Source organism: Sphaerodactylus townsendi, linkage group LG02 (genome assembly GCF_021028975.2).
Source record: "Sphaerodactylus townsendi isolate TG3544 linkage group LG02, MPM_Stown_v2.3, whole genome shotgun sequence".
Lineage (NCBI taxonomy): Eukaryota > Metazoa > Chordata > Lepidosauria > Squamata > Sphaerodactylidae > Sphaerodactylus > Sphaerodactylus townsendi.
This window is the reverse complement of record NC_059426.1, coordinates 121,755,296-121,774,439: the sequence shown is the minus strand read 5'-3', so window position 1 is coordinate 121,774,439 and position 19,144 is coordinate 121,755,296. Positions and strand designations below refer to the sequence as shown.

General features: G+C 42.8%; 1 protein-coding gene across 3 annotated transcripts in view; it reads left to right on the top strand.

The window, feature by feature from the left end:
* Positions 1-19,144, top strand: part of DPF3 (double PHD fingers 3) — a 218,312-nt gene that overhangs the window by 122,302 nt on the left and 76,866 nt on the right. For all 3 annotated transcript variants that reach the window (XR_007243486.1, XR_007243487.1, XM_048484073.1), the window contains exons 4-5: positions 8,092-8,219; positions 12,535-12,630. Coding sequence is in view for 1 of the 3 variants with exons in the window: in XM_048484073.1 (XP_048340030.1) it covers positions 8,092-8,219; positions 12,535-12,630 (224 nt within the window). In the remaining 2 variants the exon portion in view is untranslated. The remainder of the gene's footprint in view (positions 1-8,091; positions 8,220-12,534; positions 12,631-19,144) is intronic.

Genomic DNA, 19,144 nt, shown 5'->3' with positions numbered 1-19,144 from the left:
CAGGGCAGATTTAAATATTCCTGTTGAGAAACTCTCAACAGACAAGAGTTTCCATAAGATAGATGAAACTTCTGAGGGAAGTCTATATCATCAATATATCTAATACTTAAATCCTGATACTGGTGTTATGAATAGTCAAGACAGATCTCCCTTAAAAACTGAGAAATGCCTCAGGTTTTCAGAAATAAGTGTGAGCTAAAAATAAAATAAAATAGGGAAATTATCTTCCCTAAGTAATAGGAGTGTATGAATCTTTAAAAAATGAATACCTTCTGAGTTCTTAGTTACCATAATGCAGTTTGCAAAGCAACTGCAACTATATTACCAACCTTCTAATTTTGTTTTCTGTTAGTAAATGGCATAAAAGCAGGATTTTTCAAGGTATTTTGGCCTTCCATTCCACCCCTGCTCTCCTCCTTCCTGGCTCAAAGGGAAGACCCATTCGAGTCAGACCCAGTAGCAACTACAAAGCAACTTGCTGGATGACTGGATGCCACACAACTCACCTGGGCCCAGTGGTAGACTCCACACAACTTGCACAAATTGGTCAGACATTGCAGTGGCCAGCACACGATTCACCTGAGCGACTTGCTACCATGTAGTATTGTCAGCTCCAGGTTGGGAAATTCCTGGAGATTTTAGGGATGGAGCCGGGGGAGGGGCTTCAATGGAGTATAATGTCATAGAAGCCACCTTTCAAAGTGGCCATTTTCTCCAGATGAACTGATCTCTGTCACTTAGAGATCAGCTACCACCTAGAGATTGGGAACCCTGCTACCATGTGACTTTTGCAGCTAGGTCAGGGGGAAGCCGTGAGGAGAAAGAAAAGAAGAAAAGCTAAGAGCCAGTGTGGTAGTTAAGAGTATCAGGTTAGGATCTGAGTCACTGAGGATCAAGTGTTGACAGGCAAGCCTATAGCAAGATGGGTGGGGGACCCCTGTTTTCTGAACCCTATCAGTCATCTTTGTTGGTGTCATAGACAGTTGATCCTATAACACCCTTCATGTCCAACAATAGGAGTACTATCAAACCGTACTCTGAATTGGAATACTTTGTGTTGTAAATTCATCAGTTGTACCTAAAATCTAATCAAAAACTGGATTGGTGGACTTGTAGGAAAATTGGGCAGTATTGGAGCACAATACACAACATTGTAGAAAATGTACTAAATTACAGATTTTGGAAACAACCAGAGCTATATCTTCTATCACTTTGGGATTCACTTTACAAAAACACAAGACACTTCTTTGCTATCTAACAATAGCAGCAAGAGTTGTGATAGCCAGACACTGGAAAACACAAGACCTACTGACATCTGATGAATGGCAAATAGGTTGACAACCCTTATTAATTAAAAATGTCTTGATTCTTACTACAAAGTTTGGGATCCTTTACTAAAATACTTCTATAACTCTGATCCCCAAAATAGATCTCTAATATTAGCTACATAGTCTATACTTATTATTGCACAGTTGTATATGGAATTCTTTTAATAGTTTTAAAAACCTTTTTATCTCTACATTGTACCGTATGGTTAAAATGTTACCTCATTCATTCATTAATTTATACACATATGTATATTAATCTATCCATCCATCCATCCATCCATCCATCCATCCATCCATCCATCCATCCATCCATCCATCCATCCATCCATCCATCCATCCATCCATCCATCCATCCATCCATCCATCCATCCATCCATCCATCCATCCATCCATCCATCCATCCATCCATCCATCCATCCATCCATCCATCCATCCATCCATCCATCCATCCATCCATCCATCCATCCATCTATCTATCTATCTATCTATCTATCTATCTATCTATCTATCTATCTATCTATCTATCTATCTATCTATCTATCTATCTATCTATCTATCTATCTATCTATCTATCTATCTATCTATCTATCTATCTATCTATTTATTTATTATTTCGATTTTTATACCGCCCTATCCCCGAGGGGCTCCGGGCGGTGAACAACAAAATTGATACAAATAAGTTAGGGGCAAACCATATAAATAAAACAACAGCAGCCCATAAAACTCCAACATTAAAACATACTGAATTTCATTAAAACAGCAGTGATTTCATAATAAAGGCACCCGGAGAATCCTTTCCTTTAAAACCCTCCCCTAGGGAGCAGTCGGACTCCTCCATAGGAGGATAATCTTGATGGAATCGAACAGGGGCGCCATACTCAGCGGCTGGTTGCTCCAAAGGCCCGGCGGAACAACTCGGTCTTACAGGCCCTGCAGAACTCACCGAGATCCCGCAGGGCCCAGACAGCTGGAGGTGAAACTCAGAGCCCTCTTTGTGGGCACTTGCAAACAGAGTGCCCCCACGCACATCTAGGCTGGCCTGGGGCGCTGGGCTCAATTATTAGCATTAAACCTAAGATCTAGTTTTGGGCAAGCAGTGTAGGTAACCCTGTTAAGCGCTGTTAAACCCCACTGATTTTCATGCAAAGAACTGAAGCACGATCCTTTACTTGGGAGTAAGCTCGGTTGCTGGCAATGGGGCTTGCTTCTGAGTAAACCCTCCTAGGGTTGTGATTCACCCATTGGAAGAGTTGCATGGTTGTTCCAAACCAAAGCCACCGACTACCACCAAGCTTACTCCTGAATAACGCACACTTCGGAGCCAACTGTTTTTTCGAAACTAAAACCTCAGTATTCAGGTTAAATTGCCATGTTGGTGCTTTGCAATAAATAAGTGGGTTGTGGTTGCAGTTTGGGCACTCGGTCTCGAAAAGGTTCGCCATCACTGTAATAGGAGATGGGGGCTACACCTTTGAGGATCTGTTGTGGCTCTGCTACAGCTGCCATTGGTTGTGTAGAGAATTGTCTTTTATTTGGGGAAGGTTTAAAGGTTTCATATTTTTTTGAAAACGTGAGATGTCTCCCAAATTTACAGAACTATCTATTTTGGGTAAGTGTAGCCTTCCTCCAAAAATTTGAATGTCTGCTGATGGGCCACACTTTCACTATTAGATACGTAGATTTCATTGATTTCATTCATTGCTACAACTATTGCTCTCATTTAATAATGTAATTTGAAGGGGAGAACCCTTTATAAAGCATTATAAAGAATAATGTTGAAATAATTTATAGTGGTGTCTCCTCCTTTCTATATTAGACTAGATTATTAATTTTTAAAAGTATGATATTCTTAAGCCACAGTGACCTCAATCATGCCGAATCTGCTTTTTGGCTCCCCTTAAATTGCTGCAGTTTTTTTTCAAGAGGAAAAAACCCTGAAAAATACTTTATGGGTATGTTTTAGATTTTTTTTTACGGTTTGGCTTTGCCAAATACCAGAGGCATAGCTCCAAGGGGGCAGGCGGGCAGGGGAAATGGGACACACAGGGCGGGTGTGTGTGGCGGGGGTGTTCTGGGGGCTTGGGGGTGTTCCATTGCGTGGTGGAGGGCACACCAATGCACCAGGCGCTTTCCCCCTTGCTACGCCTCTGCCAAATGCACACCCGTAATGGTGGCTTAGATATCAATTATGCATTTTATGTGGTTCAATCAGTAAAATAAGTTTAGGTTTGACAGGAAGGTAAGTATTGCTTATATTTCAACCCCCCAACTGTTTTTTCATAGCTTACATTTTTCTCTGAAAATTTTTACATCTCTGGTGAGCAGCATCCTTCTCCCCACCTTTCTTTTCTTCCTTTCTTCTGGTGATAGAAGTGTTTTGGTAGGTCACAAGGGGTCCATGGGAAGAAACTGGAGGTGGAGTTTTTCTCAACTTCCTTTCATTTGTGGCAGTTTGGACCTAACCCATTGTTACCTCCCTTGAGCTCCCAAAATAGACTGGCAGAGAACATTAAAAATAAATTACGCTAATGGTTATATCTATGACTATGATGAAAAAAATTTTTTTTCGGGAATCAAGGCAAACTTCTGAAGGATATTCCTTACAGAGAAGTAAGACCTTTAAAACACCAGAGACTTGAAAAATTAATGCAGGGAGACTGGTTTTGGGGGAAAACTCATAGAACTCCCTCAGGTCAAAGTAAAACTAGTTTGAAATGCAAAGACACCCTGCCTTTGCACTGAAATTTATAATACCAGTGTTCTTTGGAACTGTAAAATCCCAAGGCGCACCAATTCTTGTTCTCTTTCATCTTACTAGACTAGCTGGCCTTGCTGAAAGGGAAAAAATTAGCAGTGAAAGTCCAGTTACCCCATTGCTCCTTTTAATGTTAAATTGTTTTTTAAACACACCCAGGCTCAGGGCAGTTTTCAACAAGTAAACAATAATCAACAAGTAAACAATAAATACATACAGTAAACATCTCTCCATAACTTCATGGCAAACTGTTATAGGGTGGAGAGTAAACTAATAATGAGGAAAAGGATCAGGAAAGCACAACACCAGATGGCGGGAGAAGGGGAGAAAAGGGAAGAGGGAGACCAGCTGGTTTAATGCCACTGTTTTCAACCAAAGGTCTATGGAACAGCTCTGTCTTACAGGCATTGCGGAACAGAGTTCTACATAAGACTCATTGGACCAAGCGTTCCACCAGGCTGGGGCCAGAGCTGAGAAAGCCCCGGCCCTGCTTGAGGACAGCCAAATAGCTTTAGGGCCAGGAATCACCAGCAAGTTATTCACAGAGCGTAATGCTGTCTGGGGCATATTTAGAGAGGCTGTCCTGCAGATACAGAGGCCTAAGCCATTTAGGGAGAACAGCAAGAACAAAGTATACCGCACCATCTGCAGAACCCAAGTAGTATGCAGTTCTTGTGTCACATTAATATTTCTTTTTCAGGGAATGTATTTCTGACTTCTGTTTTAATGTTAAAATCATGAAAGGGAAGTATGAGAAGCTCACTTGTAGTCACCCCAATTTGGCTCTTTCATACTCAGTTTGGTTCTTTCAACCATCATGGGAACAGGTGAATTATGTCCATCTTTTGCAGTAATTCCACATACTTTTGTTTGGGTGCAAAAATCAGCATCCTGAGAATTTCACTTTTTGAAAAAGCAAGCTTCTTATTCTTCTAGGTAGGAAGATAATATTGAAAGTGAATGGGAAATGCACTGTGAAATCTCTGAAGATGGGAGTCATGCTGGAGCCTATATAAGATGTACGCTGGACAAGGGTTATGACACAACCTAGTTATAATGCTATGCAGGCTGTCCTTACAGCTTGTTTTTATGGCTCTCTGGTGAGTTAGAAAAAAAGCAGCAGCATGGTTACCGGATCCTCACAGCAGCCCCAGCTCAGGCCGCCATCTTGGAATCACTGTATATACTCGAGTATAAGCCGAGGGAGGCTTTTTCAGCATAAAAATGTGCTGAAAAAAGTTGGCTTATACTCGAGCATATACGGTAATTAGTAATTCCTTTGAAGATATCCATTTTAAGACCTGTTAAAATGTCTGTGTAGGTGTGACTCCATTTGGTTTTTTGTAAAATAATATTGACTGGGTATTATATTGACTTCACCATTTATACAAAATATCTACAAAGTCCAGTCACTAAGGCACACATTTGTGCTTTTTCCTCCCCAACCCTTAAAATTCTGTGTTTCCTCTACTTGCATTCTAATGCTATATTTATGCCTTGGAGATGTGGAAATGAGCAATATGATGGATGGATGGATGCAGCTTGTCTGGGTTTTTCACCACCATTTCCCCTGGGGTGCTCCATCTGTTGGCAGAGAGCACCATCCCAAAAGATGGTATCTTTTGCAAACTCGACAGCTAACAGACAGCTTTTCTCTCTGCATATTTCCCAGAAGAAGAGTAGGCTTAATCTGGTTGTTTTCCCATGGCATATTTCATGATATCCTTTTTGAATTCCATTGTTACAATATTCCACCATAAATAAATATTCTAGGGGTGGGAAACAGAAATGGACCTGAGACTGTGCACTCTTGTGACAGTGACAGATTCTCATTTGAAGCAGACATGAGATTTAATTGCTCACTGAGCTGCTGATTTGCCCTTTAAGGTATATCCTGCCACATCCTGTTAATGAGCTCAGTGGCTACATTCACCCAGCGGTAGATCTCTCTGTGCTGTGTAAGTTGCTTTGTATAGCGTTATTTTTAAAGTGATCTGGGCTACAGCTTTGTATATGGCATTTGCCATCTTAAATGGTGTCTTGTGGAATAATTCATGATTGAGAGTTGTACAAGGTATTTGTTTATAAGAATAAACCAGCTCAAAGAATCAATGTGACACTGTATTTATATAAGCCTGGTGTAAGTTTTTTGCTTTGGGGTTTTTTTTTACACAGTAGTTATATCTAGAGAATTGGATCGTGCTAGGACTCTCCCAAGAAGTAGCCCTGTTTCCAATTAGAATTGAAAATGGAGTTGCTTTGGTGCATAGAGACCAGTTGTGTGGCAGTTGAATCTGTGTAGGTTTGTTATTTATTGTACAAAAATGCAACACTGTGGGGTTTTTTTAAACATAAAAAGTAGTAATAAAGAAGTATTTTAATTTGTAAGTTGTTTACTTTAGCCTTTGGTCATGAGCCACTTTTCTGAGGGAATTTGATGAATCTGTGTGGACTTTAAGGGTACCTGGAAAAAGTATGTACAATAAAGCAATGGCGTAGCGCTCACAGGATAGGGGGGGGGCACAATGTCCCAGGTGGAGCAGCTACAGCTTAGTCTTCAATGGATTAAGTTTCAGCCTGCTCTTTCTCAATGATTCAGCCACAACCTCCAGTAGCAGTGCCAGTACATCAGGGTTGGGGGTTGGCTGGCCCTCCATCAACAGAAAAAGCTGGGTATCAATAGCATATCGATGTCAATCCATCCCAAAACACTGAACCAGCTGAGGCAGGTGCCGTATGTAGATATTGAACAACATAGGGAGAGAATAGTCCCCTGTGGTGACACCCCATAAGAGACAAGGTTCTTCACTCCAGTCTGGGAAATAACTGGAGATTTGGAAATGGATCATGGGAAGAGGAAGAACTTGAATGTATAATGCCAACTATTCCAGCCTCCAAAGCAGCCATTTTCTCCAAGGAAAGGGATTTTTGCAGTCTGAGGATGAGTTGTAATTCTAGGAGATCTCCACCCCTCATGAGAGGGTTGGGGAGAACAACATTCTACCTCTATTTAAGGCAGGTTCATGTGTTCTGCCTAGAAGGGCTGCAAAGCAAATGACTGTCTCCAATGTGTTCTAGTGCTTCACAAATTCTGAATTTGCCTTCATCGTCAGTTATTTGGTGACTTCACTCTGCCATTAAGCCATAGCAGGAATACTACATCTGTGATATATTTCACTAGTCACCAACTTGCAAAAGCCAGTTCTTTGATGTACTATACATTTGTGGCAGATATACATTTTAGTCCACCCACCAAAATCATATCTCTGTGAGCTTTTCCTTTTGTCTTTATCATCTTCTATTCATTTATGATATCTGAAAATGTAAATTAGAATGTTACTTTCAGTTGTGAATGTGATGTCTTATAAATGTCAACAACCTGGCACTAACGGACACACTTATATGGGATGTTTACGTTTGTATGTATCCTGTTGCAAATGTGTACATCAGTGATGATAATGTGATCTGCTAAAAGGCCAGGAATCCAGGAGTCTGTTTACCACCTTTCCCTCAAACTACTTAAATGCCATGTTAGATGGGAGAATCCTTACAGTAAAACAGGGCTGGATTGGAGGCCCTAGGCACTGAGAACATTATGGTGCCCCTCCTATATGTAATACAAAATAAAAACAAGACTAAACCATAACAGTAAATTTTATTTTTGGAAGTGACACAAAACCTACATGAATGCTGAAAATAAAACAGCTTCTTTCTAGATTTTTTTTGAAGTACGAAATTCTTTCAGAAAAATATTTCTCTTTTTTTTTTTTATGCCCTGCTTTGCTGGTGCCCTAAGTACGTGCTTTGTCTGCCCCTTGGGTAATCTGGCAAATGAACCAGGCAGACTTCTCCAGAAATTAATACAAGAGACTCATGTTAGTTATTTAGAAAGGTTTTTCCCCCCTGTAAAACAGCTTTATATTTCATGTGTTCTGTTACTTATGCTTGCTTTTACTTCCTCAGCTCTTCAGGAAATAACTAAAACTTATGTTTTATTTGATTTATCAGAAGTTGACGTGCCTCTGAAGAAAGATGGTTTTACATCAGAGGGGACCACACTGGAAGCTCTGTTACGTGGAGAAGGGCTTGAAAAAAAGATAGATACTAAAGAGGAGGACACTCTACAGGAAATTCAGGTAATAGCATTCTATTTGGTGCCTGGTCATATTTCCAATAATTAGGCCTGCCAACCTCCCGGTGGACTCCGTAATTAAATAGATTGGGGCAGGGGCACTGTAAGCTATTGCAAACCACCACTCTGCACCAATCAGCTTTGGGTCTGAGTAGACCAATAATATTTCAAAATCTTACAAACAAATGCATGTCTCAAAAATAACCACTGTCTGTTTCATTTACAGGTTAAATTCTCCAGTCAAGCATTTATGATGCAAAAATAAATGTATAAAAATGAACCAAATGTTTACAGTCTCTTGTTTTGCAATTCAAATGCTGGTATCACATAGACCCTTAAAATATACATATAAAGGGCTAATTAAACCACCAGTTTTAGGTTTCATGTCTACTTTTTTCTAAGCCCATATACATTTTCTTTCAAACAGTATTATCCATGCTCATTCCCTTCACAAGAGAGCTTCCATCTGGCTTTCTGGGACTGCGGTACAACCTTTCCCCTCTGAAGCTCCATATATAGACTTAGAAAAAGTGGAGATGACATTAAACCCAAAATTGGTGGTTTAGTTAGCCCTGTGTATGTATGTTTTGCAAGGGTCAATGTGATACCTTTGTTTGAATTGTGGAACAAGAGACTGTAAACATTTGGTTCATTTTTATGCGTTTATTTTTGCATTATAAATGCTTGATTGGAGAATTTAACCTTGAATGAAACAGACAGCCATTGTTTTTGAGACATATATTTGTTTGTAAGATTTTGAAGTATTGTTGGTATACTCAGGCCCAAAGCTAATTGGTGCAGAGTGGTGGTTTGCAATAACCTCCAGGTGCATCCTGGAGATCTTTCCGAATTACAACTGATCTCCAGATTGCAGACTTCAATTCCCCTGGTGAAAATGGCACTTTTGGAGGATGGAGTCTATGGCATTATACCCCACATAAGGCCCTTTCCTCCCCAAACTTTGCCCTCCCCAGACTCTACCCCCAAATCTCCATCAATTTTCCAGTCCAGATTTGGCAACCCTGCCAGTAAGTCAGTAATCAATGTAGTTCTGTAATGGCCTCAGATCTTATGCTCCCACTGCTAACTCTATCCTATTTATCTCTTCCAACTGCTATCCCCTGAGAACCAGCATGGTGTAGTGCAGTGGTTCTCAACCTGGGGGTTGGGACCCCGTTGGGGGTCGAACGACCCTTTCACAGGGGTCGCCTGAGACTCTCTGCATCAGTGTTCTCCATATGTAAAATGGATAAATGTTAGGGTTGGGGGTCACCACAACATGAGGAACTGTATTAAAGGGCCGCAGCATTAGGAAGGTTGAGAACCACTGGTGTAGTGGTTAAGAGCAGGTGGACTGTTATTTGGAGAACCGGGTTTGATTTCCCACTTCTCCACATGAGCAGCGGTCTCTTATCTGGTGAACTGGATTTGCTTTCTCACTGCTACACGTGAGATGCAAAATGAATTTTTCATAATCATGCAAAACAGATCTATGAACCTCACCTTCTCACTGATGAACTGAGTCACCTAGACTGGGGTCTGCAAGCAAATGCTGTTCTACAAAGGAAATCAGAGAGCTGCATGCAGAATTGTAGGTCTGAGGGTCAAACTACTACACAATATATTTTAATAGAGTTTGGGATCCAGAGGGCCTGGCCAGCACAGGCTGCAATCCCATTATCCCATTATCATGAGAAAAACAACTGATGCTTAATTATAGATTGTACTTTTAGGAAACTTATTTCTGTATGTCTGTGAGATGTGAGGTTAGCTGGAGCCAATGAGGAGGATGTTACAATAGAACTAACAACATTCTTAGCAGTGATTGCTTGGTCTTGCCTAGGCCGTCTCTATGAAGTGCATGCTTTAAAGTGAATAGGTCTGTTAGAAAATGTTTGCAGCAATGTTTGTCCCTAAGAATAAAAAATAAATCCACATTATTCAGAATAATGATTTTGTGAGTACAATTACTTCCTTTTGTGGTGAATAATCTCTCTGTCTCCCCTCTTCTGAGGCCACCTAAAAAGCTTTCCCAAAATGGACTGTTTTAGGAGGTGGGAAGTGAGAAGATCACTCTCTGTGAGAAGTAGCCCTTGTGCTTACAGAAACTTTAGTCTGGATCCAGCCCAATGTTTTGAGAATAACCAAAACATTAGATAATAGTTATCAAGCATTATAGGAGTCTACTTCAGGCTGGATGTTAAAGAAATATGGTAAAGGTAGGGATGCAGGAGAGGCATAGAGTTGCCATTCCCTCATACTCTATTGCCTGACCTCGCTGCAGTGTCAGAAAATAGGAAGGATGGCATTTGGCATTGCACCAATGCAGCAACATCACCAGCAACCAAGCATTTAGGCTCATTCCGCACATGCAGAATAATGCACTTTCAAACTGCTTTCAGTGCTCTTTGAAGCTGTGCGGAATGGCAAAATCCACTTGCAAACAGTTGTGAAAGTGGTTTGAAAACGCATTATTTTGCATGTGCAGAAGGAGCCTTAGAGTAAGTTCTATATCGTCATACTGACGCAATGGTGTTACTTCCAGTTCACGCTAGAATTGACATTGCAGTGTCAATGTAATGCCAGTAAGGTAGGTCTTGCCAGGTCTAATGCTGGGCTGACAACCCTAGGAAGGCTGCATGCATGGTTAAAAAAAAAGTGGCAATGCAGCCCATAATATACATTCAGAAATATAGAAAATATTATTTTGGATGTATTTAGTTTATTGGGTCTTTATACCACTGCTCCCCTTTCAGGGTCAGGATAGTTTCCAACCATAAACAATTAATACAATTAAGATCAAGTATAAATAATACAATAAATACCATAAAATCAATAATTAAAACTATAAAATTCTAGGCAAATCCTGGCAGCGTTCATATGACTGGTAAACAATACAGTTCGAAAATCCAAGAGGTTGGAGGTGATCTGCAGAATGGTCCGAGGAGGCGGGGAGGCCCAGATTGTAAACCGGCACTGCCTCAACCATACGCCTGGCGGAACAACTCTATTTTAGATGCCCTGTGGAACTGCATTAAATCCTGTAAGGCTCTGGTCTCAATAGACAGAGCATTCCACCAGGTTGGGGCCAGGTTTGAGAAGGTCCTAGACCTGGTTGATGCAAGCTGGACCTCCCTTGAGTCAGAGACAAGTAAATTCTTGCTTGAAGAGCAAAGTGTTCGTTGGGGGAAATAATGGGCTGCTTAGGGCTTTTTATATTAGTACTAAAACCTTGAACTTAACCCAGTACTCCACCTGGCAGCATTGCAGCTGGCAAAGCACAGATTGAATATGTGCCTACCATAAGGTTCTGGTAAGGATCCCTGCTGCTGTATTCTGGACCAACTGGAGTTTTTGGAGCAGGCCCAAGGGTAGCCCTGCATAGAGCGAGTTGCATTAATCCAATCTAGAGGTGATTGTTGCATGGATCAGTGTGGATAAGTCGAACTAGGACAGATCGGGAACCAGTTGCTTCACCTGGCGAAAATGGTAGAATGTCACATGAGTGGCATAATTCATTTAAGTCTCCATTGTACCCCGTCAGGAGTTGGTAGGTGGCATTCCCCCATCTGCCACTTTTGTCTTGGCCATGGGACCTCCACCTTGGCTGGATTTAACTTCAGCTGGCTCTCTTTCATCCATTCCATCACAGCCTCCAGGCAACTGGCCAAAACCCTAGGGGCATTGTTTAGATGACTATCCATCATAAGATATAACTGGGTCCGAACCCCTAGTCCGAACCCCCAGATTAACCTGGCACCGACCGTCAAGAACTTTTATTTTGTGAAACTTTGTGTGTGTGTATGTTTTTATTCACACATGCATCCATGATGGGATCATGGTGGATATATGGAAAGATGCCCATTAAAAGTTTGTACTGAGTAAGGTTGCCAGGTCCTTGGACAGTGACATGGTCACACAGGAAAACTTTACGGGTGATATGTTCCTAGATGTAGGAAGTCTGCTTTGAAGAGAAAGAGGACAGAAGCATTTGCTGATTTGGGCTGTGAACACGAGACGAGCAAGATGGGGTTCATGGAAGATTTTGATCCCCCCCTCACCATTCTATTCCTCCATCCTGCTTTTCATGCAAAAAAGGTTTTCATTGCACACACTTGGCACAGCCCTGCTTCATGCATTCTTTGAGTTCCTGTTTGGTGTTTCCACTCTTGTAGTGGCCTGATTTGTGTCGCTCCATGTCATAACACATGAAATAAATATATTCTTAAGATCTACTTTTGTCTGTCTTTGCTCTTCTGTTAAGGATCTTCTGTTGCTCTAGATTTGTTTTTAGTTACTGCTCATTGTTTTAACTACAGAGGGTTTTGGAAAATGATGAAAATGCAGATGAAGTGAACGAGGAGGAAGAAATGGAAGAAGATATTCCAAAACGGAAGAACAGGCCCAGAGGACGGGTAAGTTGCCTTACCTACATTGAAAGAACCATAGGATTATTTACTGGTGCATGCATGTACACATAGTTTCATGTATTATGTGACCAAATTTGTCCATTGTAAACTTAATATTTATTTGCGGTATGCACACTATTTCGTTTTCCCTGTCGGATTTTGCTTTCCTCTGTTGGTTATAATAAAAACAAAATTGCTGGAGCTGTTCACAACAGCATGCACATGTGGGTATCAATGTTAGTCTGCACAGCATAACATTTATTATTTGGTGCTCACTGTATCTGCCTTTGCAGAGAAACTAGAGCTGTGTCTTTTCCCTTGGCAATCTCACTGCATGGAAGAGCTGGCTATTGATCAGTGCTCTCTGCATGGCTCTGCAGCTGGAGGCTCTCAATAATCAGATCCCTTGGCAAGAAACCCACACAGCGTGAAGACAGGGACACATTCAGAGGCATTTCACCTCCCACTCTTCATCTGGGCTGACTGTTCCAGCCCTCCCTTCCTCCCCCCCTCCCCCCACCAGTGAACTGCGGCAGGAGACTCTTGGGACTGAATGAACATCCGTCTCTGCAAGCCGCCAGTAGTAGACTCACAGAAGGGGTTTCCTTACATTAGTCAAATATTCAAACCCCCTTTTGCAATGGGGAGATATACATAAATCCTACTAATAAAAGGACTATATGGAAAAGCAATGTGCCTGTAGTCCACTAGATCAGGGGTCGGTAACCTGTGCCTCTAGAGCCAATCGTGGCTCCGAGCAGAATTAAATATGATTCTAAAAATAAAATAGAATCTTACATAATTCTTTATTCATAGTCCACCTTTGTTGTAGATACTGAAGTTAAGGTGCCTTGGAGGGGTAATGACAAAATGTGAAGAAAGTGGCAGGTAAAGATTATTATGGGACCAAAGGACTCCTTAGAGGTGTTTCGCAGAAAAGAAAGGTCAGCAATGATCCACGTACAAAGCAGGCACAGAATTATGCCAGTGCACTAAAACAATTGCAAAAGAGCATTTATGTGAGACTTAGGGAATGCCACTCTCTAACAAAGGACTCACAGCTTGTATTTAGGATGTAGAAACTATATGGATTCTTAGTCTACATGTTAAATTGTATATTTTCAGATGTGCAGTTAGGGACTTTCCTATAATGATTCTTTGGTCATCTCTTGCTCTAAATGTTGGTGTTTTTAATTTAAAACAGTTGTTGACCCCTGCACTTGATTGTAATGTATGGAGCTTAAATTGAAGGAAATGAGCTATCCCATTTACATACTTGAGTGGGTGGCTAGCCAATTGGGCTATCTCAGTTGTCACCATGAATACGAGACCTAGTCATCAAGTTTTGAGATAATGTTCATTTGCTTGCTTCCTAGCTTTCCCAAGATGTCCTCAGGACACCTTCTTTCAGCTTTTAAAAAATGCTTCAAAGTCAGTCGCATAGCTACCTGGGGGCAGGGTGGGAACTGGTGCCCTGGGCGGCTGCCATTGGAGTTCACACGGGGGGGGGGGCAGAAAATTGTCCCTATACCCCTCCTCCTTCCCCCTTGCCTTGTCCAGCCAGGCCTGGTAGAGGCCGCTGCTGGGCGCCCCTGCCCTGCCCTGCCTGGCTAGGGCCTGCAGAGGCCACTGCGCGCACCCCTGCCCACCCTGCCCCTGCAAATATTCCCTTCTGACTCCTCTACGGACGGGGACGGGAACCTGGACATGTCACGCACAGGGCAGGCAATGGTTGCAAAGCCCCAGGCCAAGTGACCATCCTGGGCAGCTTGCTTTTCCTGCCACCCCTGGACTTCCTCTACCCCCCACACTTGACTCTGACAAACTTTCCAACAAGATTCACCGACGAGAAGTCGCTCATTTGCCCCTCCTGCTTCAGAAAGGGAGGAATAATCATTCAAGAAGCCATATGGAGCTTAGCAAAGGGTGGAAGCGACCTGGAAATTTACTTAACACCCCCCACACAGACAGAAAAGGGGGAGATCACTTGTCTATGCCTGCCTCCCCCCCCCCGTCTCTGTGTCATACATGTTGTCTCAGCTTCTCCTTGCATCATTTCATTTTACCTTCCTTATTCAGCGGCAGCAGATTGCTACAGAGATATTTCTCACCCGAATCTATCACTTTCCAGATCCCGAGATTAATGAGGCTTTCCTCTGTCCCCTCCCCCAACCTTCGCAAAAAATTAAAATTTAAAAAAACCCGATGCCGGAGCGTTTCTCTTTCCTAAGCGTGCAAGTTTTGCATATTTGCAAATATAAAAGCCAGATAAGAAGAGGGAGGAGGCGGAGGAAGCGGAACAGGAGAAGAGCCTGAGCTCTGTAATTCACCAGTGACCTTGCAATAGAAAATAACAGTTGAACACCCATCTGCTGGCTGGGGACTGCACAACCCCCCCAGCAAGACACACATCCTCCTGCCAGAGGTGACTATCTGCAAGTTTTCTATCATCGCAACTACATGGACTTTAAACTGCCAAGGCCTTCCTCCCCCCACCCCCCTTCACTTTAAACTTATTGATACAACATAATCCCACATTCATGCAAAATCCTGACACAGCCTCCCTCCTCCTCCATCCCTTCTACCTCCTCTTTTATCCTTCCTTCCTCCTGGCTTGCATTATCATCACTTTCTTCTCTCCCACCCCCCTCTCGTCTTCTCTCAAATAATTGCACATTTTGTATTGCTGTTTGTAACCCCTCGCAAGACACGTGTCTCGCCTGGAAAACGCTGATTCCTAACTCCAACGCTGAACCAATGGAGGTTTCCCGCCCCAACTGCCCAGAGCCCAGCACCCTTTCTCCCCTGCCCAAAGAGTGCCTGGCCTGGCCCTGCCACTGGCTAAAGTAAGGGGGGCGTGGGGGAGCATGGGAGGGTGGCAGCACGAGGCCCATTGGGGGTGGAAAACTCTAAGTCCACCCCAGGTTCCATTTCCCCAGCTATGCCTCTATTCAAAGTATACCTTTTTTTCCTTGAGTCACCTGTAAGACATCCCCTGCCTGGCAGAATGCAGAGCTCAGGAGGCATCTTATTTTTTTTTTTTTGCCTGACCGTTTCACTCTCTGGTCAGTTTCAACCTCTGCTTTTGCCCAACATTTTGGGAATACAGTTCCTTAAGGACCGGCATGATGTGCATCTGGCCATCTGTCGCATGCTTCCCCAATTTCAGCTTGCAGACTGCCTTCAAGGCCAGCTCCATGGGCAGCACATCACAGTAGTCCAGTTGCAAAGTTACCAGAGTGTGCAGCACTGTGGCCAGGTCCCCTTTGTCCAAAAATGGGTGGAACTGGTGAACCAGACTGAGCTGTTGGAATTCCCTCATGGGTACTGCTCAACCTGAAGCTCAAAGGACAGTGATGAATCCAGGAGCCCGCCCCCAGATCTCACACTAAGTCTATCTAAAACTGGGTACATCTTGATCTCACAGACTTGGGAGCCTGGAACACAGAGAACCTCTATCTTGTCTGGATTCAGCCTCTGTTCATTGGTCCTCATCCATCCCTTAACTGCTTCCAGACAGTAATCCAGCACATGGAGCACCTCTCCTGGTTGGATGAAATGGAGAGCTAGAACTGGGTGTCATCTGCATATTGACACTGATGACCTCACTCAGCAGCTCCATATAGATGTTGAACAGCATAGGGACAGGACCGAGTCCTGGGAAACTTCACATGGGAACTCCCAGAACTGCGAACATGGGTTCTCCAACACTATCTTCTGGAACAGACCTCAAATGTAGGAGAACAATGTGCCCCCTAATCCCTGTCTAGCAAAATACCATGGTCTATGGTACCAAAAGCTGCTGAGAGATCAAGGAGAATCAAGAGGGTAGTGTTCCCCCCGTATCTCTCCCTAACTGAACAAAGCACTTTGTAATTTCTGTCCTTTGAATTTTGGAATGATTAAGTAGTCCCCCTTCTCATTTGTTATGGTGAAACCATTCCTCCAGATTTCAGGAGTCTTCTGTGACCTATAAATCTTCAGTCTGGGCCCATAAATGTTTGGCTGTTTCAGTATACAAATGTGGAGTCAAAAGCACGGCTACAGAAACAATGCAGAAGAAGTAATGTGCTGGTCATTCCAAATTTGCGCACGTCCCTTCCTTTCCTGCAGCCTGATTTCATTTTTAATCTTGGGCTCCTTCATCTGTCCTTCTGGCAAGCATCCCTTTTTGGCTCCATTTGAGTGCTCCAAGGCTGTTCTGTTGCAGCTTGCAGGCTATATACATCAATTCCTTGCCATAAGATGGCAGGAGGCTGAAGGCAGCCGTGGATGACTGAATGCCACATACTGAAGCATTGACAGCAAACATGTGGCATTCAGTTTTGAGCCTCTGGAGTTGCTGTTGATTTCCCAGCCTCTCCTGGGAGGCCAGCCATGAAATTATTGGGAATGTTGGTAAAGAGAGTTGAAGGCCAACGAGATATTGTTTCCCATAGAGCAATTTAAAGAACTTTGTCGTTTAGAAATGACAGGAAGAGCAGTAAGATCTGAAATTGAAGGGTGTATGCCATAAAGCGCAAGCGTATCAGCATGTTCATTTGGATACAGATTTTGCCAATCACTTAATGAAAGTTGGGTACAGTTACATTATTCCCTGTGCACTCCTTGCCAAAACACGAGGAGCAAACTGAGAACAACAAAACCACTAGAAATGAATAGGTATGGGTATGATTGGGCCATTTTAAAAACACCGATTTAGGTTTTGGGATCGGTGCACTGCAAGGATGCACAGGGCTAGCTCCCCCACACTGAGGCTGAGTGTTGCAAGGTGCCTGGGCTGTGGCACACTAAAGGAGGAGACACACATATAGAAGCGGACAGGGTTGATTATGTGGGCACTTGTGGTTGACTACTGATGGGCAACAGCATTTTGCTCCTCGTGTTCTTCCGTCTGGAGAGAGAGCCAGGAGAGCCTTAGAATTGGACTGCATTGCGAAGACGGGGGGGACAGGCAGACTCCTCCAGATGGAAAATGAGAATTGAATCATTTGTGTATTGAAGCTATATTGAAGTTAGCAGCAGGTGACAATGAGTGAGCAAAGTGGGCATTTTTTTCCGTTCTTGTTTGGGTCAGGGAAGCAAATCAGACAATTAATTGGGGGTAGTTATTTTGGAAGAGGCACCTGTTTTGTGGAGATCTGAGTTGGATTGCCAGATGGTGTCAACAAAAAACACTTGACATGCTTGATAAACATTTGTTGACCAATATAAAAACAGATGATAAAAAGAAGAAAATGCCCTGTCCCTTTAATAGAGGCTTATAAGCAAGACATTGTTCTCTAGGTAGTCCTAACTAGTCTGACACACTAAGCAGTACTATACCACAATTTGTTTCCATTAAATCCCTACAGGAATTTCTGGATTTTAAATGGTTGTGCAGCATGTAGAAATTCAACCTGTGAGTAAATGTGCATAATTTTGAAGCTTTAAAATGCTAAATAGCAATAAAGCATCTGACTGTCACCAGGGCTGTCCATATCTCTTCCCCAAAGGGTTTCTCTGCCTCCAACCTCTGCAAACTTTTATTTCACAATGACCTCCCCCTATGATATCTTTTTCACTCTTCTTTTGAAGATTCAATTCTGCCACCATCTTCCCTCACACACACACACCCCTTAGCTGGAACCAACATGGAAAGCCAATTGATTGCCCACAACGTCTCTCCATTCTCAGTTTTCTGTTGGGGTTTCTTTTCATTTTAGCATACAAGCAAGCACTGCATGCTGGGAGAATTTTCAAAGGGTGTGAACATTCTATCTGTGTCAGTTGAATCAATTTATTCAGATCTCTTCCTCTCTCACTCTCTCTCTCTGGTCAATTCCGCACTTGAGTTATCGACCTAAGTTCGAGCTGCGTTCAACCTAAGTGCTCCGCACAACCACTGGGATCGATGTGGTTATGTACCAGCTTTGCCCCATGTAATGATCAAATTTCCAACTCCAGTTGGGAACGACTACTTTTTCAGGGAACCACACTCAAACTCAGCTCAATTCCAGTAAAGTGCAGAATCTCTGGTACCAGGAGTCCCCCATTCAGCCAATCACAGCTGAGTGTTTCAGGCATGCGTACAGCTGGCCAATCAAAAAAACACCACCTTCGTCCCTTCATTCTTGTGGCAGTTTTTTAATAACGTGTGTGGGGATAGACGGAACCTGGCCGTAGAACAGTAGCCAATCGGAACGGAGCAGTGAAGAGGCACAGGATGATTCTGCCCTTCGAGCTGGGATCAAGCTGGTTGCAGTGGGGAACAACAATGGCTTCGACCTAGGTCAGTACCCTTCTCAGGGAACTGGGTCGAACCTATTTTACTCATGTGCGGAATCACCCTCTGTTGACTAAAATCTTTCTGTTTGTTCAGAGATGCTTTATTGTTCTTCTAGAAGCTTGAAACCTCGAAACTGCAATCTGTAAATATGAAAAAAGAGTTACTTTGTGTTTTTTGTAATGTAATGAAGTAAGTAAACTAAGATTCAACAGTTCTCTGTGAGGGAAAGGGTGACTTATTTACCACAGATGA